This window comes from Temnothorax curvispinosus, unplaced genomic scaffold (genome assembly GCF_003070985.1).
Source record: "Temnothorax curvispinosus isolate PA1 unplaced genomic scaffold, ASM307098v1 QBEX01015340.1, whole genome shotgun sequence".
Lineage (NCBI taxonomy): Eukaryota > Metazoa > Arthropoda > Insecta > Hymenoptera > Formicidae > Temnothorax > Temnothorax curvispinosus.
In genome coordinates, this window is record NW_020225120.1 from 1 (window position 1) to 24092 (window position 24092).

Sequence of the window (24092 nt, forward strand, 5' to 3'; positions counted from 1 at the left end):
TTAATTTGCAGTTTTGTATATCCATTGATAAGATATTTTATATATATTAACATTCTTGTTTTAGTTATTTATCGGTAATATAATTAAAGAGGAATTACTCTGTCTCCCTCGAGTGTACAATAATAACTCACTGTTTTCTATCTTCCCACGTGACCAGTCGTCCAGTCCCGACAACATTATCTATCTCATTTTGTATTTTTTTCATAACTCTGGGATGGTGCATCACGTACTTGATAACATGTGTAATAGTGGTTGGTACCGCAGAGGAAGCGGGAGCCATCATATCAATTAACAAAATGATTAATTGTTCTTCCGTGAAACTATCTAATTTATTCTCCTCCTTCAATTTCTTTAGATATCTATCGACAAATCCTCGGTCATCATTCTCGGTGAGAATAGGTTTATGGTACTCTATATATTTCTACGGAATAAAATACAATCATATTTTTTAACTGAGGTGTTTATTTAACATTCATGTTCCATGTTTATTAATTCCATCAAAACTGAAAATTGTTAAATATTGATACAAAAATTTTAGATTTATCTAAAATTTATTTTAAAAAAGGCTTGCTTATACTGCAAATTCTTCTCGGTTTGATATAAAAATTGAATATAAATTCTAGCCGATAAAGCGCTACGCGATTTAAAATTTTGAAAACATACGATTTAAACATAGTGATTTAAACGCACTCTTGGCAATCGAAATTCGATGCGTGTGAATTTCGATTATAACTATTTGCCAAACCACTTACCCTGATAATATCTTTCATTATGTTGTTTGCCTTTATGTGGTTTTTGTAGCCAAACATATTACCAAAATGTTTCAAGAATGGTCGCTGAAAAATCGCCCCTCCGGTCGGGTCGTTCGCTCTTAGCAGCATTACAGCCGCACGACAGAGACGTCGCGGGACATCGTGCTCGTTTCTGTTAAATCTGTGACCGAACACAATATTCCATATGTTGTTACCCGCCGGTGCGTACAGAATGTCCGGAAAGAGCGCCAAGTTGCCCTTTAGAATTTCCTACGAATAATGAAATCCCTTTTTCTTCATTTTTCTCCGCTAAAAGATTTTTATATATTTTACAACAAAGCAAAACGCGCGCGGCGGGTGAAAAGGGCGACACGTGCACGAACATCGACGACGGGTCACCAGTCAGCGCGTGAAAACGTCAAACTCGCGGCGACGAGGGATGGTTCAGCGACCTACAGGGGTAATGGATTGCATCGTCCTTGTTTTGCTCGTATACCAAACAGAGTCCTCAAAAGATAAATGAGATAGCAAATGCGCGAACTGTCTCTATGATCTGAGGAGATTTCTAGAGGAGATCTGATTAATCAATATTCGGTCGTTCAAGAACGTAACTGTCAAAGTGTGGTATGTACTTTGTTTTCTTTGCCATGTGGTGAACCGCGACGAAGAATCTGAGAGAAGAAAATCTGTTTTGTTCTCCAAAATCAATAAAAATATAAATTGTGCATTAAATAAACTATTACTTATGTAATTTTCACTGAAAAAAAACATGCTTTGCACAGGACCTACGGTTTGCGAAAAGATGTTACGGATTTGACTAGAAAAAGACGGATATCGGCCGTGAACACCTGCTGTGCTTCTTTCACTTGCGTTGTGCAGTCCATACAGCGGTATAGGACGATAAGATGGTCAGACCCCGACTGGTAGAGGCACAGAAGCGCGTGTATAACCCGGCCGTTTCGAATTTCGAACCCAGTTATTGATCGGATTCATTGTTTACCAAGAAGTGTGTAGACACCGAAATAATGGATCCAGATCTAGATCCGCTATATACAGCTATCGCAGGAAATAAAAAGAAGAGAGGAAATAGCGCTCGACAAGATCCGGGCGTATAGACAGCACCTGCTGCAGATGGACGTACGCGACGAGCGTTTGTTAAGATCGGCTGAGGAAGACTTGAACGACATGACGCCGGCCGTAAGGCCTTACACCGAGGAGGAGGTGCGTGCGCGGGACCGTATTCTGGAAAAGATCGCGCTGTACGAGTAAGCGCGAGGGTGAAACGTCTTCTACCAGATGCTGAAGCTGGTGGACGAGGGCACGAACTCGTTGGCGAAAATGTCCATGGTCTTAACTGTACGGAATCTATAGTAACGGCCACAGGACAAAAGAAGACTGGCATATCGGGTAAACGCGGCGTTTCACGACGGGAATATACAGACGTCGGTGGTCGTCTATATGATCGAGACAGCTTCGATTTGTCGCGACCGCACCTTCTCTCCATCGTAAGCGGGTCCGCTCTTGAGTATTTCGAGGAATAGGGACATCTCGTCCATAATCTCGCTCTCGAGCTTCTCCTGGCGTCGACCGAATCCAAAATCACGCATGTGGCGAAGAGCGAATCTCCTTTGTTCCTGCCATTTTTCGCCATCGATGAAAAATATACCTGCGTGTAATTTGACTGTATTTATTATCTCATTGTAAAAGTTCATTATTTACACTTTAATTATTGTTATCGCGTAAAATGTCTCCAATCTCGAAGAAACATATAATCATATAGAATTATATTGCGTATAATATATTGCATATACAACGAAAAGTGAACAAATCATTATATTTTTCATTACCTAATTCCTTTCCGAAAGCTCGATCCATTATAAATTCCGCATTTGTAATTCGCGCACTAAATTCATCTCTTGTGAGAACTTCTTTTATGCTGTCATAATCGTTAACTATTACTGCAAAGAAATCACCCATGTAGCAGCTGATAATCTTCGACTTTAGTTTCTTCACGTAATAGTCAACAGTTAAGTGTGGAAATTTATAATTCCCCCACAATAACATCCAGTAAGATCCTCCTATTGGAATTCTGATAATACCTATCTCGCAAAAGTTCCATAAAAATAAAAACGATTATTCAAAATTCGTTGAAAACTTAGACAGAAATCTTTTTACACAATAGAGACATTTGTTAAACAGTTAAGAATAATTTAAAATATAATAAAAAAAAAGCCTTTTTTAATAATTTGAGTTAGAAAGAGAACATTTAATAGTAATAATAAATAATAATAGTAATAAGTAATAATAATAACAATAAAAGCAGTACAAGATATTCGATATTCCATGTCTGAGACTGAAAAAAATTGAAATTGAAAAAAAAATAGTTTAGTATTTATACAAATCTAATTTATCTTACCTGGAGGTGTATTAGGCGGTTTATCGTAAGCAAATCTGTATAGTTTATATGTCACGAGGAGCACAAGTATCACGACTAAGAGCGGCGACATGATTTGGATGGAACGAACAGTAGATACTAAATGAAAGGTTCACAAATCTATTCGTCTCTTAATCGCAGACGAACTACGCAGCAGTAGCAGGCGGAAAACAAGATATAAACTGCCAGATATACTTTGTCCTCTTGTAAAATTCCTTTTTCAAGTGTTATTGCTATTTGGTGATAGTCAGTACAAGTAATTAGATAATGGTCTTTCATCAAATGAAATAAGATAATGCCAAGATAATTTTCTGGGTACTGCAAAATAAGAATAACAAAGGTGCAGATGTTCGCAATTAAAACCAAAGAAATTCCAAAATTGGCAAAGTTACACTTTTTGTTTATTGCAAAAATATCATAATTTTTTAACGGTTCAACTGCAAACGAAAGGAAAATCACTACAATCAACTACAAACAATTATAAAAAAGACTGCGCAAGCGGCAAAGTTAGGTCTTAACAATTTTTTTAAATTGTTGTTATTTTTGAACGGTTCGATTTCAAACGAAACGAAAGGCACTACAAACTACAAACGATTCTGAAGTAGACTGCGCAAGTGGATTTGAGATATCTCAAAGTCGGGTACGAGTTATTTTTATAATTTTTAATGTATTTAACTACAAACGAAATTTTTGTTACTACAAATAGCTACAAACAAAATGCTAACGTTTTCTGTAAAAAAATTAATTTTTCGAAAGTCGGATACCAGGTTCACATAGGTAGAGATGAACATAGTATGAGAACATGATACGATAATAGACATTGCAAAAGAGCAAATCTAACATGATAATTGACGTCAGGAAATAAACGTTACTAAATAAAAAACAATCTTTTCTGAAAAACAAGTGATTAATCTAAAAGTATAAATTAGGTTGGCCAATAAGTCAGTGCGGTTTTTTTACTTATAAATTTATAAGTAAAAAACCGCACGGACTTATTGGCCAACCTATTAATATAACATAGAAGATACATATAAAAAAACAATCCAATATCTATACTAATATATAAAATTCTTACGGGTGGTGTATGTTTAAACACATTATTAACTTAAAAACTAATCAACCAAATCTTGAGGAGGTTCAGGTGCTACAAAAAAATGTGCAGCCAGCTTTATAAAATTTTAAATAGAATTATGTGAATTTTTGGGGAATTTTTCATGGTGACGTTGACTCCAAAAGTTGGACTTTTTAGCATAGGTTCTTATGGGAAACGACATATTGCTCACCTTCAGAATGAAATAATGCAAGAAAAAATGCGAATGATAAGGAAAGAAAAATATAAAAATGCATATGTAACTTAATAATTTTTCAAATAAATGGAGGATCAGTAAAAGAGTTCTTTCTTTATAAATTTTTGAATTTTTTGATAAATGTCCGTGGTTGTTTTAACTTCCGCCAATTTCGAGATATCGGGCTATTTATATAATTCGATTTTATTATTCAGCCTTTTCTACCTCTATTTCATATATAATTCTTTACGATTTGATTGATCAGGAAAATCTGAACAGGAAAAGTCACCAAGTACGATTCTTTTAAAGAATTTAAAATACTGGGGATACCACTAAAAAACGCATTAATAATATATAGTACCTCATAGATGATGTGGAAAGTTACCGAAAATATATATTTATGAATCATATATTGGTGGATAAGATTAGCTAGAACACAAATGTAATAACACAAATAAAGTCTTTTAAAAAAAAGACGCCCGGGCAAAACCCCGGATAACCAGCTAGCATTATATATATGTCAGAAGATAAATGCTATATAGCTTTTGCAAAACAGATCCGATCTAATCTAAATATATATGTAGGATAAGATTACAGAACATAAGCATAAAGAGATAGATCCAACTAATTATTACATAGTAATAATAAATCACATTTTTCACAGAAAAAGACAGAAGAGATATCCGCTTTCTTTTGTTTTTTTAAGTTAACTCTCATGTGTAACTTTCAGATTAATTGTTTTATCAACCGAACTCTGTAAGCAAACAATCCCAACTGAGATTTCCACGGCACATATAACTAAATATTATAATAATTTGAAAGAAATAACTTGTGCTTTGGAGATCTAAAGACAAAAAAGTATAATGTAAAAAGCAATTGGACGATATCTGATTACATACAATTCAACATTTATATATTGAGTTTTACAAGTTACATAAGTTAAATTGCAGTATTATCCGGACAATTCTTCAACTATTACACGATTACTCAACAATCATTATTAGTCACAATCGATTAATTAAGAAGTTGCATGTGTGCGCGATCTCTCGTAGGAGCTCGATTTTTTCGCAATCATCGCAAAGAGCTAATAATTAAAATAAATGTGTTCTAACAAATAAAACGTTTACTTTACAAATAATGTATATTGATATATCTTTACATCACAAATAAAATATATAAGTACCTATTGCGCTTTGCTTTTATCTCTGCACTACAGAGGTTTACACGAGAATATAATATTTCTATCAGCGCATTTTCACACAAATTATATAGAATACATTGTATATACAAATATGCGACTGTCGGAATACTGATGTCTCTGTCAGATCGAAATGCAACTTCAAGAATACCGTGTAAAGCGGGGCACAGTGTGCAGCCACTCGCAGGCGGAACATCAAGAGAAACATCTTTGCGGTCTAAGTAAAAGGGAAACGCAAACTGAGATCAATATCTGTTTTACTTCATATTTACTTTATATTGTATGTGACGTGGGGTTTACTTCATATTGTGGCGTAGGATCGTATTTTAAGATTGTACCTCTAATGTTGCCTTTAATGTCCTTAAATCTGTATGATGTTCGCAGTATTCGGCCAGTATGCGAATGAGCGCTCCACACCATTTGGCACAGCTTATACTTATTATAATGAGTTGAGGTGAACTCAACATGTATATACATGCCGTAATTCAATTTTTTGTTCGAGTTCCATGTTCTCTCGTGCAAAATCCATTTGTAACACGCTACGGCTGACGGATAAGTTTTCCAGGTGTCTTTTAGTAACTTTTAGGTCTTAACGTTAACAACAAATCGCGCAAATTCTCATTCTCCGACAAAAATTGGGAAACGCTCTGACAGAGTACAGATCACAAAAACTAGCAAGCAATTCTTTGGAAATAGAGACATACTCGGCTGTATTCCAAATGTTCTTTTCGCTGTGTTCTCCAATGAGCAGCAAGAGGTTCATGCTAAATTCTCTAACCATCCCCGTGGCATTGTTCAGCTGCAAGCGTTTCTCTCTGCAACTATTGGAAATATGCAGCATAGACCTAACGTTACGCAAGTTTCTCTCCACAACGAATCTGTACTCCCTGAAATCCTCCTCCTCGCATGGACGCTCCACCCCGACCATCTTCTGCGGCGCAAAACTCCACGAGGAATTATCCTCGCAGAAATCGATTCTAATTTTTAGGGTTTCCAACTCCTTCAGCAAATCGTCCATTCTTGCGGATATCGGAGACCGATCGAACGATAAGTCCTCGCGCTCTCCTGAGTCAATCCTTTTAGACGTAATTTAGGCGACGATCACCTTGCGAGCTACTTTTCAGAACGATCAACCGTCTCGGTCGTTTGGAGAACATTCTGCCGGGCAAGTCTCAAGAATCTCGAGCCGCCGTCGGTTGCCAAGTTGGCCGATCTGCGAACAATCGTAGGCGGACCGTCCTGAGTCCCGTGGCGGTCGGATTTCGGTTTCGATTTCGCGAGAGCGATCCGTCGCGCGTCGGACCAAGAAATCACGAGTATCACGACGATCGCGATGACGAACTCGACGCGAGATGCGTCTCCGCGTATTCGCTGTCTGAAGAACCGTACTTACCAAGACTGCACTGGCTCGGACGTCCGTCGGTCGGTCGATGCACCGCGACGCAGTTGAAGACGCACTCGGACGCGGACGTCGGACACGAGCGGGCGGTTGCGATCGTCGCGAGCTGCGAATCAGGACTTTTCTAGTGGAATGCATAGTTCACTAATCATTTAGATAAAAGCAGACACATACAAAGCTATGTACAACGGATATATTCGCGCATAGATCGCTGAATTTCTACTTGATTGAAAGTAATGAAATTTTTGAACCAGAGTGCATTTCTCTGTACATAAAAATTCGAATCGATAGTTTAAAAATTGAATTAAAAATGTTATTAGAATTTTTATGAAATTTTATATGGAATATTTTGTCTCGATTTTCATGTCAAGATACGATATTGAAGGTGAATAATGTATATAATACTGGCCCATCGAGAATAAAAGTATAAGCGACATAACATTCTCTGTTCTCAAGGGTTTGAAACACAGTAATCGCTTGATTACAACGGCAATTATAGGAGGAATTATTTGTAGCTGTGAATCTCAAATTTTTAAAAGATGTACTGTTGAAAAAAAACGGCGTTTTTTTAAGAATATTCTTATTTTTCTTTCTCAGGTAATTACACATGTATTAAAGTGATGCTGTTTACTTAAAGTCACTATTTGTGACCCGCTATCTTTATGTAGCATGTGTTAAATCATCGTCAATTTTTCTCCGTTTCTACTCAGTAAACGCGGCAGCATATATTATATTATAAAACACGAAAAGATCAATTTTGTAAATTCTTCGTGTGGCACGTTGTAATTACTGGAAATACGTAGTTTTCTCTTTTCAAATTGACCTAACGATAAGCGCATTTAAACTGCGCATTTCAATTATTTTAATTAAGTTAATTTCGCAACTCTGTCGACAGCTAAAAAATACATGATAAGGTTAAACTAAATTAATCGTACGCGAAAGTTTACCAAGAAACATGTCATTATATTTTTATCAAAGAAATTTTGTCTGTTATCAAATGCATGATATACATGTTTTCCGTATTGGTGTTATGTAATAACTTCTAATTTGCGCACTAATTGACACAAAAGGACAGGACGTGATGTGCCTATTTTACTTATACTTATTTGAGATTGCTTATTATCGAGAAAATAACGAATATTAACGCAATTCTAAGCGTATCCACAGCTCTTTGGGAGTGACGATCAAGCCCGGCAGCTTATCTTGAAGGCTTGACGGCTCACCCTCAACGAAGAAGAAGTTAAAATTCTGTAACAGAAGAGCCAATGTCCCGAACAAGGTGAATCTGGCAAAAGTTTCTCCTGCGCACAGCCGATGACCTACACAAAAGTATAGAAATAAATTCATTATTGTTATTATTATCATTAAATTTAATCTGATAGATGAAAAAATTCAGCAGAATTTGCTAGATTTCACTAGATCACGTATATGTATATCGACTTACCGGCACCAAAGGGGAGTGAAATATCTTTGCCTAATTGACCGTCGACCTTCAGAAATCTTTCCGGTCTGAAAATTTCAGGCTCGTCCCATAAGTCGGGATCATGATGCATCGCCGCCAAGTTAGTGTAAACTGGTGTGTTCGCCGGTATCTCGTAGCCTCCTAATGTGGTTTTTTGCTTACACCTGTGAATTACGCTAAGAGGTGTGGCTGTTTCAAGTCTCATTGTTTCTCGTATTGTCGCCTCCACATAGGGCAAACTAAAACAAAATGAGAATGGATCTGTATTGTTGAACATGGTATAATTGAAATTGAACCTATGTTAACTTTTGAAAGTGATAGTAATACTTTTTATATAAAAAAATCTGAACTAATCTGAATTGTTTTATATATAAAAAAAGTAAACTGTTTTCCAGTTTATTATCATGCGTATTGTAATATTTCTTGCTTTCTTCTATGCCTATGCATTTTTTAAATGTCATAAAACAGCTCACGTTTTTTAATTTTGATAAGAAAATATGCGTATTGCGATAAATTGGGTTTCTTGCAACCTTTCCTTTTTTTAGTGAAATGTAAAACAATATAATATCAATAGGATAATGTAATCAACAAGATAATTAAATTAAATTATTGACAAACATGTTTTCTTAGGAACCGAAATAAAATTCTTTTTTATTATTCTGTCTCCTCGAGTGTACAATAATAACTCACTGTTTTCTATCTTCCCACGTGACCAGTCGTCCAGTCCCGACAACATTATCTATCTCATTTTGTAATTTGTCCATAACTCTGGGATGGTGCATCAAGTACTTGATAACATGTGTAATAGTGCTTGGTACCGCAGAGAAAGCGGGAAACATCATATCAATTAACAAAATGATTAATTGTTCCTCCGTGAAACTATCTAACTTATTCTCCTCCTTCAATTTCTTTAGATATCTATCGACAAATCCCCGGTCGTCAGTCTCGGTGAGCGTAGGTTTTTGGTACTCTATATATTTCTACGGAATAAAATACAATCATATTTTTTAACTGAGGTGTTTCTTTATTTAATATTCATGTTCCATGTTTATTCATTCCATCAAAACTGAAAATTGTTAAATTAAAACCTGCTAAGTATAAAACTCGATATTGATACAAAAATTTTAGATTTATCTAAAATTTATTTTAAAAAAGGCTTGTTTATACTGCAAATTCTTCTCGGTTTGATATAAAAATTAAGTATAATTTCTAAGTAAACCGATAAAGCGCTACGCGATTTAAAATTTTGAAAACATACGACGTAAACATAGTGATTTAAATGCACCCTTGGCAATCGAAATTCGATGCGTGTGAATTTCGATTGTAACTGTTTGTCAAACCACTTACCCTGATAATGTCTGTCAATATGTTGCTTGCCTTCATGTGGTTTTTGTAGCCAAACATATTACCAAAGTGTTTCAAGAATGGTCGCTGAAAAATCGCCCCGCCGGTCGTGTCGTTTGCTCTTTGCAGCATTACAGCCGCACGACAGAGACGTCGCGGGACATCGTGCTCGCTTCTGTTAAATCTGTGACCAAACATAATATTCCATATGTTGTTACCCGCCGGTGCGTACAGAATGTCCGGGAAGAGCGCCAAGTTACCCTTTAGAATTTCCTACGAATAATGAAATCACTTTTTCTCTATTTTTCTTCGCTAAAATATTTTTATATATTTTACAACAAAGCAAAACGCGCGCGGCGGGTCAAAAGGGCGACACGTGCACGAACATCGACGACGGGTCACCAGTCACCGCGTGGAAACGTCAAACTCGCGGGGACGAAAGAGGGTTCATCGATCTACAGAGATAATGGTTTGCATCCTTGTTTTGCTCGTATATCAAACAGAGTCCTCAAAAGATAAATGAGATAGCAAATGCGCGAATTATCTCTGTCTCTATCTATGCTCTGAGGAGATTTCTGGAGATCTGATTAATCAATACTCGATCGTTCAAGAACGTAACTGTCAAAGTGTGGTATGTACTTCGTTTTCTTTGCCATGTGGTGAACCGCGACGAAGAACTTGAGAGAAGAAAATCTGTTTTGTTCTCCAAAATCAATAAAAATATAAATTGTGCATTAAATAAACGTATCACTATTACTTATTATGTAATTTTCACTGAAAAGAACATGCTTTGTACAGGACCTATGCTTTGCGAAAAGATGTTACGGACTTGACTAGAAAAAGACGGATATTGGCCGTGAACACCTGCTGTGTTTCTTTCACTTGCGTTGTGCAATCCATACAGCGGTATAGGACGATGAGATGGTCAGACACCGGTAGGAGACACAGAAGCGTGTGTAGACGCCCGGTAGTTTCGAACCCAGTTATTGATCGGATCCATTGTTTACCAAGAAGAAGTGTAGACACAAAAATAATAGATCCAGATTTAGATCTTCTATACCAGGTGCTGAAACTGGTGGACGAGGGCACGAATAACCCGTTAGGGTAAATGTCCATGGTCTTAACGGAATCTGCAACGGCCACAGGACAAAAGAAGACTGGCGTATCGAGTAAACGCGGCGTCGTTTCACGACGGGAATATACAGACGTCGGTGGACGTCTATGATCGAGACAGCTTCGATTCGTCGCGACCGCACCTTCTCTCCATCGTAAGCGGGTCCGCTCTTGAGTATTTCGAGGAATAGGGACATCTCGTCCATAATCTCGCTCTCGAGCTTCTCCTGGCGTCGACCGAATCCAAAATCGCGCATGTGGCGAAGAGCGAATCTTCTTTGTTCTTGCCATTTTTCGCCGTCGATGAAAAATATACCTGCGTGTAATTTGACAGTATTTATTATCTCATTGTAAAAGTTTATTATTTACACTTTAATTATTGTTATCGCGTAAAATGTCTCCAATCTCGAAGAAACATATAATCATATAGAATTATATTACGTATAATATATTCAATATTGCATATACAACGAAAAGTGAACAAATAATTATATTTTTCATTACCTAATTCCTTTCCGAAAGCTCGATCCATTATAAATTCCGCATTTGTAATTCGCGCACTAAATTCATCTCTTGTGAGTACTTCTTTTATGCTGTCGTAATCGTTAACTATTACTGTAAAATAATCACCCATGTAGCAGCTGATAACCTTTGACTTCAGTTTCTTCACGTAATAGTCAATAGTTAAGTGTGGAAATTTATAATTTCCCCACAATAACATCCAGTAAGATCCTCCTATTGGAATTCTGATAATACCTATCTCGCAAAAATTTCATAAAAATAAAAACGATTATTTAAAATTCGTTGAAAACTTAGACAGAATTCTTTTTACACAATAGAGACATTTGTTAAACAGTTAAGAATAATTTAAAATATAATAAAAAAGAGCTCTTTGTTAATAATTTGAGTTAGACAGGAAACATTTAATAGTAATAATAAGTAATAATACTAATAATAAAAGTAGTACAAGATATTCGATATTCCATGTCTGGGACCGAAAAAAATTAAAATTGAAAGAAAAAATAGTTTAGTATTTATACAAATCTAATTTATCTTACCTGGAGGTGTATTAGGCGGTTTATTGTAAGCAAATCTGTATAGTTTATACGTCACGAGGAGCACAAGTATCACGACTAAGAGCGGCGACATGATTTGGATGGAACAAACAGTAGATATTAAATGAAAGCTTCACAAATCTATTCGTGTTTTAAACATACAGACGATTGAGGCCATCTCAGCGATAGCATGCGAAAAACAGAGATATGAACTGCCAGATATACTTTGTACTAATTTAAAATGCATTTCTCAAGTGTTATTGCTATTTGGTGATAGTCAGTACAAGTAATTAAATAATTTTTAAACGGTTCGACTTCAAACGAAACGAAAGGCACTACAAACAACTACAAACAAAATGCTAACGTTTTCTGTAAAAAAAATTAATTTTTTGAAAGTCGGGTGCCAGGTTCACATAGGTAGAGATGCACATAGTATGAGAACATGATATCAAGAGACACGGTAGTGTCTCGCGCCAAGTACGCGCGAAGCGAGACGCACCGTGACTCTTTTACGCGATGATAATAGACATTGCAAAAGAGCAAATCTAACTGATAATTGACGTCAGGAAATAAACGTTACTAAATAAAAAACAATCTTTATACAATAATATATAGTATTATACCTCATAGGTGATGTGGAAAGTTACCGAAAATATGTATTTATGAATCATATATTGGTGGATAAGATTAGCTAGAACACAAATGTAATAACACAAATAAAATCTTTTTAAAAAAAGACGCCCGGCAAAACCCCGGATAACCAGCTAGTATTATATACGTCAAAAGATAAATGCTATAGCTTTTGCAAAACAGATCCGATCTAATCTAAATTTATGTGTAGGATAAGATTACAGAACATAAGCATAAAGAGATAGATCCAACTAATTATTACATAGTAATAATAAATCACATTTTTCACAGAAAAAGACAGAAGAGATATCCGCTTTGTTTTGTTTTTAAAAGTTAACTCTCATGTGTAACTTTCAGATTAATTGTTTTATCAACCGAACTCTGTAAGCAAACAATCCCAACTGAGATTTCCACGGCACATACAACTATTTATCGACAAAAAGGTGCATATATTTAATCGACTACTAATTGGCAATAATTACATAATTCTCACGACGTTTCGACCCAGGAAACGAACATTTCCGTCGTCCATAGCGTTAACATTAATTTGCTTGCTGTTCTGTGATATAATGTAACTCAGCGAGCATGAGACGAACCGGTGCCATTGGAAAACATTCTCTGCCACTCTTGTGAAAATCTCATGAACTGTTGACTGAGAATCGTTTGACGATGGTACATTTTCATCATCAGATCACTTGAGAAGGACCCGAATCCTGGGTCGAAACGTCGTGAGAACTATGTAATTATTGCTAATTAGTAGTCGATTAAATATATGCACCTTTTTGTTGATTATCATTGGCGGAACAAACATTCACTTCTTGATAAATATATCGACACCTTTACTTACAGTTCTTCGAATTTGAAAGAAATAACTTGTGCTTTGGAGATCCAAAGACAAAAAGTAAAATGTAAAAAGCAATTGGACGATCCGATTACATGCAATTCAAAATTTATATATTGAGTTACAAGTTACATAAGTTAAATTGCAGTATTATCCGGACAATTCTTCAACTATTACACGATTACTCAACAATCATTATTAGTCACAATCGATTAAGAAGTTGCATGTGTGCGCGATCTCTCGTAGGAGCTCGATTTTTTCGTAATCATGTATATATATCGCAAAGAGCTAATAATTAAAATAAATGTATTCTAACAAATAAAACGTTTACTTTACAAATAATGTATATTGATATATCTTTACATCACAAATAAAATATATAAGTACCTATTGCGCTTCGCTTTTTATCTCTGCATTATAGAGGTTTACACAGAGAATATATTTCTATGAGCGCATTTTCACACAAATTACATAGAATACATTGTATATACAAATATGCGACTGTCGCACGTCTCGTAAATTATTCGAAATACTTGATATCACCGCCCTGGCATACGACCGGCAGGCTACTGTTGAGTACCGAACGCATTCGATCGTCATTAATTACAGTATAGCCTACATTCGGCGATAGCTGGTATAACATGCAAATGCAATCCTCCAGATTCTGCATGATCGCTCGATCGAATACTGGTGTCTCTGTCAGATCGAAATGCAACTTCAAGAATACGGTGTAAAGGGGGGCACAGTGTGCAGCCACTCGCAGGCGGAACATCAAGAGAAACGTCTTTGCGGTCTAAGTAAAAAAGAAACGCAAACTGAGATCAATATCCGTTTTATTTTATATTTACTTTATATTGTATGTGACGTAGGGTTTACTTCATATTGTGGCGTAGGATCGTATTTTAAGATTGTACCTCTAATGTTGCCTTTAATGTCCTTAAATCTGTATGATGTTCGCAGTATTCGGCCAGTATGCGAATGAGCGCTCCACACCATTTGGCACAGCCTATACTTGTAATGAGTTGAGGTAAACTCAACATGTATACATGCCGTAATTCAATGTTCTGTTCGAGTTGCATGTTCCCTATCAAGGTAGAGAGAACTTCATCACGTGTTGTCCACTGTAAAAGTGAAAATTATGATAGTATTTAAGATTGAATTGTAAGTTCTAATCTCGTGAGTGGCTCAATAGATTACCTCAAATAGATTTATGGTATTATCCCAATGTTCCATAGTAGCTAAAAGACTTGCCATGCAGGAATACAAAGGAATAACGTATCTCACTTCCTTTTGGTGGGTTAAATGTTCCAAAGCATGATAAATCAGTTTAGCATAACCAGAGTCTATCAGCCCTTTTTTCTGAAATATTTGTTGAGTGAATATATACATATTAAGATATAGTATATGTGTGCGTAAGAATAAACTCTTGTTACCATGTAAGAATGCTGTATAATCTGGTAAATACATTCCAGGCCTATTACTACATTATCAGGGAAATAGTCATCGAGAATAATTAGTGCAGTGGGCAAAACATCTCCGATATAATTAAACAAAATTGGTTTCTGTGTGAGAAGAAAAGTATATATGTAATTAAATAATATACAAGATAAGAATCCGAATAAGGACTGGACTTACTTCTGCCTCGTGCAAAATCCATCTGTAACACGCTACGGCTGACGGATAAGTTTTCCAGGTGTCTTTCAGTAACGTAGGTCTTAACGTTAACAACAAGTCGCGCAAATTCTCATTCTCCGACAAAAATTGGGAAACGCTCTGACAGGTGTACAGATCACAGAAACCAGCAAGCAATTCTTTGGAAATAGAGACACACTCGGCTGTATTCCAAATGTTCTTTTCGCTGTGTTCTCCAATGAGCAGCAAGAGGTTCATGCCAAATGCTCTGACCATCCCTGTGGCATTGTTCAGCTGCAAGCGTTTCTCTCTGCAACTGCTGGAAATATGTTGCAGCATAGACCTAACGTTACGCAAGTTTCTCTCCACAACGAATCTGTACTCTCTGAAATCCTTCTCCTCGCATGGACGCTCCACCCCGACCGTCTTCTGCGGCGCAAAACTCCTCTGAATCAAGTCTATGCATGGTGTCCACGAGGAATTATCCTCGCAGAAATCGCTCCTAATTTTTAGGGCTTCCAACTCCTTCAGCAGATCGTCCATTCTTGCGGATATCGAGACCGATCGAACGACAAGTCCTCGCGCTCTCGTGAGTCGATCCTTTTAGACGTAATTTAAGCGACGATCACCTTGCGAGCTACTTTTCAGAAAGATCAACCGTCTCGGCCGTTTGGAGAACATTCTGCCGACCAAGTCTGAAGAATCTCGAGCCGCCGTCGGTTGCCAAGTTGACCGATCTGCGAACAATCGTAGGCGGACCGTCCTGAGTCCCGTGGCGGTCGGATTTCGGTGTCGATTTCGCGAGAGCGATCCGTCGCGCGTCGAACCGGGAAATCACGACGATCGCGACGAACTCGTCGCGAGGTGCGTCTCCGCGTATTCGCTGTCTGGAGAACCGTACTTACCAAGACACTGCGCCCGGCTCGAACGTCCGTCGGTCGGTCGATGCACCGCGACGCAGTTGGAGACGCACTCGAATGCGGACGTCGGACACGAGCGGGCGGATACGATCCTCGCGAGCTGCGAATCGGGACACTCACGGGAACAAGGGAGTATCCATATTTTCCGTAAAATAGGCAGGTACACGGGAACGCGCAGCACCCGAACTTTGGGTCGAAATCATGATGTATTTATGATATAAGTGGTGTGTTACGTTTGTAATTCGCACGATATCTCGCGAGCGCCGCGATCGATACGTCCAGTCGCGATCCTTGCGACCCTCGTTCGAGATCCAGTTTATCAACAAAATTAAGGGGAGCACACACTTCTGCACAACGCATACGACGTAAAGGCCATCGCACACAAACGTGCATAGGCTGCATAAGCATAGCATTAAGTCCGCTGGACCACGGAGCATCTTATGTAAATCAATATAGCGACTTTATGCTGGATGCTCATTGGTTTAGCGGTCTTATGCTACGCTTATGCTAAGCTATATGCATTTTGTGTACGATGGCCTTAAGTATAAGAAAATTGATTGGTCCATATACATGTGCATAAGGAAATAAACCAATCAATTTTCTTATGCTGACGCATTGCGTTGTGCAGAAGTGTGTGTTCCCCGCTTTAAGCAGGGCACACACATTTTTCGTAGAACGTAACAGTAAGGTTTCGACCAATCGCGTTGCTCGATTCGGCCGTCTGTAACCTTAAAAGTAAGAATTGAGCAACGCGATTGGTCGAAACCTTACTGTTACGTTCTACGAAAAGTGTGTGTGCCCTGCCTTAGGGCCCGGACACACACTTTTTCGTAACAGTAACAGTAGGATTTCGACCAATCGTGTTACTCGATTCGGGAACGTACGGCCGTACGTTTTCGAATCGAGCAACGCGATTGGTCAAATTCCTACTGTTACTGTTACGAAAAAGTGTGTGTCCGGGGCCTTATGCTGGGTCTACAATGCGAGTCGTAAAGTCGTGAATCGCAAAAATTGACCAATCAAAGTCGATTATTCTCCTCAAATTCGACTGTGATTAGTCAATTCTTGCGACTCACGACTTTGCGACTCGTATTGTAGAAAGAAGCAAAAGAAGAAAAGAATATACCCGACGGTATCGATTGTATCGCGACGTGCACATGCATCACGATACAATCGACTCGAGACTCGACCCTCGGGGCCTCGACTGCATATCGCTCGCGCGCGCACGTGTCGCGGCCATCTTATACCTCCGTACGCTTTTTTTTTACATGAATTTCGGGAGCTCGGTAATTATGAATTAATGAGGCTGGTAGTAGCTGGTAGTTGCGAATAATGGATGAGTACCGTTAGTTGATTTTCTACTCCTTGTTTTTTTCATCTCTAGACCGGTCGTTGTTGCACGCAACACGCAACAAAACCCTTCCCCGTCGCGTTGATCGCGATCGCGCCAGCGGAACGTTAGGACGATGTGTGTGGTGTGTACGCGTGTGTGTGTATGTGTGTCGGTCTGTCCATCTTGTCTTCTATTTCCCTTCGGACGCCGCGCCCCTGTCATAATCTAATTTTTCGACCCTCTCGACCGCTCCCTTCGCTTCGCGAGGAAGGTGATGAGTATTTTCATTGTCGGGAATTAACCTCTTCCTCTTTGCACTCGCGTCAGAACCGATTAATGACCCAACTTTGTGAGGATGCGAATGACTGTTCGAAGCTATAAAACCGTCAATAAGTATATACCTTTTGCCTGCGCGTGATTGCCTTTAACTTTATTCAATTTGTACTTTATTTTGTAACACGTTGTGCTTTCACGAAACTAATTTCATGATTTTCATCCATGTTGAAGTTCCCTACACGTGTAATATCTGTATTATTTCTCTTTTCTACCGCCTGTGAAAAGGATCAGGATCCTATTGCGTGTCGTCAGGGGTGGGCAGTGATTCTGAAGTCATGGCAGAATTGGCGGCACTCCTGCGACATGAGATTCCCGAGGGGAGGAACAATCTGGCCGACAGCCACACCAATCTCGAGAGGGTGGCGGAGTATTGTGAGGCGAACTACTTCCAAGCTGAGAACAAGAGGATCGCGCTGGAGGAGACGAAGAATTATACCACGCAGTCGTTGGCCAGCGTTGCATATCAAATAAATACCCTGGCGTACAACTTTCTTCAACTGCTCGACCTGCAGACGTCCCAGCTCGCCGAGATGGAGAGTCAGATGAACCATATCGCGCAGACGGTCATGATTCACAAGGAGAAGGTCGCCAGAAGGGAGATAGGGGTCTTGACGGCCAACAAGATGACGACTCGCCAGTACAAAATCATCGCTCCCGCCAATCCGGAGAAACCAATTAAGTATGTCAGGAAGAGCATTGATTACACGATCCTAGATGAAATTGGGCATGGTGTACGTAGCTGCGGTACGCCGCGAAGCAAGCAGAGAGGAGGTAGTCAAGGCAGCGTTCAGAGCTTGGGTGCTGCTTCTACAGGCTCGGGCTTGGGCGCTGCTATGGTAGGACCTGCTCCTACTACCAAACCACCCACGCCACCTCAAACAGTGAGAACTGGTAAGAGTTCTACATGTAAATATATATTATACATACAGAATGTTTGGTAGTTGTTGCTACAAACGGGAAGATATTTCCTTGTTTTTGTACATTGTTTACGCGGACAATCCATAATTGTGCCCAAACATACTGTATGCACAGGGTGTCCCAGGAACGCTCTGGGACACCCTCCATAAGCGCTAAGAATTGTACAAGTGCTACACAAACATGTAAAGGTGTACTTTTTCAGTTGCGGTTATAAAAAATTAAAAAATTCGCTAACGCAAAGGTATTTACTGCTTCTTGGCCGCATGTGTGTCTTTTTTTCTTTCTTTCAGCTTCTAAATGTTACACCAATCTATTTGTCACGTTTAATGTTATATGTGTCTCGCATTAAATCTTGGTAATACGGCGAATAATGATTCGCAACGTTCTCTGTGTATAGGAACATTGAGTAAAGGCTCGCGCGAATATAGGACTCCGCCAGCGGTAGCCCCACCACAAGTTCCTAGCCATTACGCGCCCAACTATCCACTTGGCCATCCCAGGCGAGATCGCCCGGGATATAGCACTCTACCATTGCATGCTCATAACACGTCCCACACGAGCCACAATTCCAATCATAATGCGCATGCCAATACCATCAATCAGCACACTATGCCGCAAGTGGGAACGGTGCATCCCCTGCAGAGTCATCCGCAGACGCCACCACCGGCACCGCCCAGCGTCACCGCGGGCTACGTGCAGGAACAGCATAACAGTATGCCTCGTAAGTGACAAATGATATAATTAATAACGATAATGGGGGGAGGTGTATAATGTTCATGCATATCTTCATATCATAGTCTCGTAATTTGTTACGAATTATTGATATTTTTCGTCACACATCGTAGCTCCACCTTCACCTTTGGTCGGTCTAGGCGGCGATATGACGGAATACACCGGACATCACACCCTGCCGCACAGACTATCGCATCAAATTAGCCGTGGTAGCGGTGCGAATAGTCCACCCTTACCGCCGCCGCCACCACCGGAGCAGGAGGAACATCCGCAGTTTGGCAGACCGACCCCATCTGGTGCTATAATGCCGATCGTGCCGGACGAGGAAGACCTGCCCGGATGGGTGCCGAAGAATTATATCGAGAAAGGTAGAATTAGTTTTCTGTCATATTGTTAAACATCCAATTAGTAACGCGATAAGTAATAATATAAAAATTGTAATTACAGTGGTGGCTATTTATGATTATTACGCGGATAAAGAGGACGAGCTGAGTTTTCAAGAGAGTTCTGTGATCTACGTGCTCAAGAAAAACGATGACGGATGGTGGGAGGGGGTGATGGACGGTATAACTGGATTATTCCCAGGAAATTACGTCGAACCATGCGTATAACTACATGCAATAATTGGTTATATCAAAAAACTAACGGAAGACTGCAATTTTTAAGCATTTATCATATATGTACGTATTATTAATCGCATTCATATTAATCTATACTAATATCTCGATCTTGAACAAAAGTTATTCTTTATCTCGCTTTTCGTTCGAGCCAACATTCGAAACTATAATTATGAGCATACGAAAAAAAAAAAATCGAGGCTCATAAATCGTAAAAGACATAACTTTTGTGTTATAGATATTGTTTTATAATTTATTGACAAACATAAAAAAAAAAGAGTTCAAGCCTGTAAGTGCAACGGTATATGGGTGGTGTTGTATAAACGTAAGTTAATCAACAATAGTCTGCAAGGGATGCAATGGACGGTGCAGAGATCGAAATATCACAAACTTCCTTCATATATCATTATAGATTTTGCATTCTTCATCACTTACTCTATGTCCTCGATAGTGCGAGATATCTTGCCGCGCCTATAATCGTGCGAAATGTCGAGTGGTGAACAACGTTACGTTAAGGGGATCCTAAACCAAAGGTCGAACTCCCGACGGGAAAGCACTCTCATCTAAACGGAATTAAAATGGTCGATAATTTCAATCGTTTTATATGTTACCGGTTTATATCTGTCCTTTTATAGACAAGGATAGACAATGTTATAGTACCTATATACCTACATTACACGATAATAGATGTACACGCATAACTTTTTTGTTACGGTTTTAATCCAAACTCTGAGAACCGTATGATATTTCTTGATGTAATTCACCTTCCACAACGGTCTTATATTGTAACAACAAAATTGTGGAATTTTTATATGAAGCAAATGTCACAAGTCGATGTCTTATTGTCTGCATGTCTGAAATTATTTTCATTCTCGGTATAAAATCGACCGTCATGGAAAGCATTAGCGCATATACTTTAACTTTAGCGAAGGATTTTTTTTAAATCTATAAAGCCAATAAAAAGATATGCGTTTAGTAAAAATGTCGGTATTAGGAGACGGCTTTAGGATCCCCTTAACGTGTAAGACGAAAATATGTACGGTATTTGATTATCGAGAAAAATCAGTCGAGCGAGTTCCGAATCAAACACTGAAAAGTTAAATTTTTATATTAATGTAAGAAAATTGTATTTTTCTGCATCTTTAGCATTTCCTCGAGTAGATATGGTAGATATCGAATTATATAGCAATGGAATTATATTCTATATTTACGTATCCCCATATATGTACATATATCTATGTGTAAGATTACACTTGCAATAGAGATCTTTATCTCTGGGATCCGTTTGCATTATTTGCACGCTTATGTCGGAAATTACGCGATCATTGACGGAAGAAAAGAAATTTCAGATAACAGTTGTGCAACGTCTCACATGGGGCACATAAATAAGTTATTTCTGTATTATCTTCTCCGTGAACTTTATTAACACAAAATAAAATTAAGATAGGAAAAATGCGATCTTTTAATTTTCAATATCGAATAATGTGCATCGAAGATTATTTAACGTGGCATTTCATGCTCTCTTATATATCACAATTGAAGGACTTTCGTATACAAAAACAACTCTCTTACGCGCATCATTGGTCAGTTTGAGATAGGTTCCAGTTTTCTTTGGAATATTTTCTCTTTTTCTCTCTTTTTTAGGAAAAACATACAAACATGGTTAAATACATTTTGAATAGCTAAGACGAATCAATCGGCGGGTATTGGTAGAGTAGGGAAATACTCCTGCGCCTTTTTCGCGACGGAGTATTCCACGTTGTAGATGGGATGGATCACCTCCACCTTGTTCACGAGCTTTCGTCCGATGATCGTCTTTACCGGTGAGTTTTGCGCAATCGACAATCCACTAAGAACATAACATGTGTGGTATATGTCACGATTTCTGAAAAAAAAAAGAAAAGAATGAAAAGGCTATCGCATCGCGCGATTAATGTGACTAAAATTACTCGCTAATGAGATTATATTTACGATAATCGCATACAGGCGAAAGAGCGCGATTACGTACTTTCCCGGTTTATCCAGAAGACCGCCGTGCGGATTCTGACAGCAAGTTAATATATATTCTTGTAAGGCCTCTTGGTTGAACAACCAGTGGTCGGAACTGCTGAACGCCTTTTCCTGCGTCGACAAGATAGCGGCGATCAATGGGAACGTTCCGCCTTGCCAGAACGAGTAGCATCCGTCCACCAGTTTGTTCGTACGTCCTTGGAAACCGCCCTCCAGACGCATCTGCTTATTTACTATCCACCTCTGCGGGATGGCAGGGATGTGAATGTCGAGAATCTTACGTTTTTTACGAGATCGTAAAAAGGATCTTACCAACAGCTCCGGTAAATGGCAAAGCTCTGTTTTTCCGAGCATTACGAGTGCCGCCAAAGCGCAATACACGTACCCGCCGTGAGCCTCCATCCCCGGACAACCGCCAAAGCCACCCTCCCACGTTTGACACTTGGCTATCCACTCGGCGGTGCCTTTGAACATATCCGGTGTGTATACGTTTGTCAATTTGGCGGTAGCGAGAGCACAATACGCCCCACGTATGTCTACCTCGCCGTTCTCGTGCATACAAAAAGAGCCGTCCTCTCCGCGTAAGGATGATAGAAACCGTTTCAAGTTCTTCCTGAAATTGTCGTAATCTTAATCGTCGAAACACTATGCAAAACATGGTTTTTTAAAACGGCAACATTACGCGTCGAAGAAAGTTACGTCTCATTCATATTCCTTACCTATTTATCACGTCGTACGCTTCTCGCGTACCGATGGTGCATAGGGCGTTCACCGCGGCGTATGTAGAGGCTAAATGTGAATACTGTCCCGGACCGCCCCCGAAGCCGCCCGTTGGCGATTGACATTTGGCCAGAAACCCCGCTATCTTGGAACATTCCTCGTCTTCCAATCGGTCCCCCAATATCGCGAGTGAATGCAATATCCAGAAGCAGAGCCACGGTCTGCTGGAGTCCAAACACTAGGCATCGTTATAAACGCTCGATAAGTTTCTCGTTTCACAAGTGAAAAACGTATTCTTCCCGAATCCTCTCCCCTAAGGCAATTACATGCGCTGTTTGACGTTAGAAAAGTAATGCAATACCTCGTAAGTGTCATTTAAATAACTGATCGATTTCTTTAAGAACTGAATATGTTTCGGCCTAAGTAAAAGAGGCTCCCCCTCTCTGCACGATCGGTAGAACTTGAGCACGATGTCCTCGACGCAGGCCTGAAATGATACAGTGGAAAGTGAGAGTTTGGTGAGTCACACAAATAATGAGCCCGTTCTTTTATGCTGAAAACTTCTCGCACGGTTCATCTTTTCTCTTTTTCTCCTCATGTTGGAGAGAAAAAGCGAAAAGATGAACCGTGCGAGAAGTCAAAAGAGTTCAGTTGAAAAGAGCAGGCCTATTGAAATTATATGACATGGAGTAACGGCACTCGAAGATGAGTAACGGATACAAGAATGAGCTATGTCTGGTAACACGAATGTATATCGCGTTCGGTTTGTTTCGTGGGTAAGTGGAGACCTACCTACCTACCTGCTCGGTTGTCGTCGCGGTTTTATGTCCCCCGTCATCCTGTCGTTGCTTCAATATTTCCTCATAACTCCTTCGTCCTGCCTGTCCTCCCAACTCCAAGTCCGACATAATCTGTTAGCCATATAACAATGATCTGACACGGTATGTCAATGAAAGCGATCTGTTCCGTATAATGAAGCGTCTCGGCAGTCCGAACCGATTTGTCTTACAATTTTATCATAAAATATAACAAGGAGAGTGAGAAGTATTTTTTAGAGGTTAAGAAGCTCGCCACTTTCTTCTCGTCCCTCTCCGCAACTACCAGTTTCGAAACTTTTACACTACGTTCTTACGTGACGTATTGTTGCGTTGTACTTACATTTAAATTTATATATATTAGACGCTATTGTATGTACAATGTTGACCGATATTACGGTCACACTCATAACCTATTTATTTTGTTAACACGACGGCACCCCGAACGACACCTGTGCGCAAAGCGGGCAGCAGCGGGCAGCTCTCCGCGACTCCGCATATTCCGTATATATGTATACTCCGTATTTATTTCCAATCTACCGAGG

At 39.1% G+C, this 24092-nt stretch overlaps 5 protein-coding genes and 1 pseudogene across 13 annotated transcripts; 1 reads left to right on the forward strand and 5 right to left on the reverse strand.

Moving 5' to 3' along the window:
- Positions 1 to 53: 53 nt before the first annotated feature.
- LOC112465570 (probable cytochrome P450 304a1) lies at positions 54 to 3834 on the reverse strand. Its single transcript, XM_025033166.1, has 5 exons — positions 3169 to 3834; positions 2600 to 2851; positions 2246 to 2418; positions 753 to 1022; positions 54 to 421 (listed from the first exon to the last, which is right to left on the reverse strand). The coding sequence occupies exons 1-5, from the start codon at positions 3257 to 3259 to the stop codon at positions 128 to 130; spliced, it is 1080 nt and encodes a 359-aa protein (XP_024888934.1). The 5' UTR covers positions 3260 to 3834; the 3' UTR covers positions 54 to 127.
- Positions 3835 to 5627: 1793 nt separating this feature from the next.
- LOC112465569 lies at positions 5628 to 7257 on the reverse strand (annotated as a pseudogene).
- A 754-nt stretch (positions 7258 to 8011) lies between these two features.
- Positions 8012 to 12137, reverse strand: LOC112465567 (probable cytochrome P450 304a1). The gene is made up of 7 exons (XM_025033164.1): positions 12047 to 12137; positions 11493 to 11744; positions 11132 to 11304; positions 9879 to 10148; positions 9222 to 9511; positions 8514 to 8770; positions 8012 to 8388 (listed from the first exon to the last, which is right to left on the reverse strand). Exons 1-7 carry the CDS (start codon positions 12135 to 12137, stop codon positions 8210 to 8212), a joined length of 1512 nt encoding a protein of 503 aa, XP_024888932.1. The 3' UTR covers positions 8012 to 8209.
- Positions 12138 to 12907: 770 nt separating this feature from the next.
- LOC112465568 (TELO2-interacting protein 2-like) lies at positions 12908 to 16308 on the reverse strand. The gene is made up of 6 exons (XM_025033165.1): positions 16052 to 16308; positions 15150 to 15883; positions 14948 to 15076; positions 14712 to 14873; positions 14429 to 14635; positions 12908 to 14307 (listed from the first exon to the last, which is right to left on the reverse strand). Exons 2-6 carry the CDS (start codon positions 15687 to 15689, stop codon positions 14035 to 14037), a joined length of 1311 nt encoding a protein of 436 aa, XP_024888933.1. The 5' UTR covers positions 15690 to 15883; positions 16052 to 16308; the 3' UTR covers positions 12908 to 14034.
- A 965-nt stretch (positions 16309 to 17273) lies between these two features.
- Positions 17274 to 21201, forward strand: LOC112465563 (abl interactor 2-like). Of its 8 annotated transcripts, XM_025033154.1 has the most exons (6): positions 17527 to 17670; positions 17961 to 18414; positions 18475 to 18626; positions 19051 to 19374; positions 19499 to 19753; positions 19833 to 21201. In XM_025033154.1, the coding sequence occupies exons 1-6, from the start codon at positions 17562 to 17564 to the stop codon at positions 19994 to 19996; spliced, it is 1458 nt and encodes a 485-aa protein (XP_024888922.1). In that variant the 5' UTR covers positions 17527 to 17561; the 3' UTR covers positions 19997 to 21201. The 8 variants fall into 8 exon arrangements, with proteins under 8 accessions (XP_024888926.1, XP_024888923.1, XP_024888924.1 ...); XM_025033158.1 differs by lacking the exon at positions 17527 to 17670 and adding an exon at positions 17274 to 17352 and having other exon boundaries at positions 17961 to 18626; XM_025033155.1 differs by lacking the exon at positions 17527 to 17670 and adding an exon at positions 17323 to 17411 and having other exon boundaries at positions 17961 to 18626.
- A 202-nt stretch (positions 21202 to 21403) lies between these two features.
- LOC112465566 (protein farnesyltransferase subunit beta-like) lies at positions 21404 to 24046 on the reverse strand. Of its 2 annotated transcripts, XM_025033162.1 has the most exons (7): positions 23891 to 24046; positions 23533 to 23643; positions 23094 to 23219; positions 22732 to 22970; positions 22325 to 22625; positions 22011 to 22255; positions 21404 to 21887 (listed from the first exon to the last, which is right to left on the reverse strand). In XM_025033162.1, exons 2-7 carry the CDS (start codon positions 23638 to 23640, stop codon positions 21695 to 21697), a joined length of 1212 nt encoding a protein of 403 aa, XP_024888930.1. In that variant the 5' UTR covers positions 23641 to 23643; positions 23891 to 24046; the 3' UTR covers positions 21404 to 21694. The 2 variants fall into 2 exon arrangements, with proteins under 2 accessions (XP_024888930.1, XP_024888931.1); XM_025033163.1 differs by lacking the exon at positions 23891 to 24046 and having other exon boundaries at positions 23533 to 23884.
- Positions 24047 to 24092: the final 46 nt, after the last annotated feature.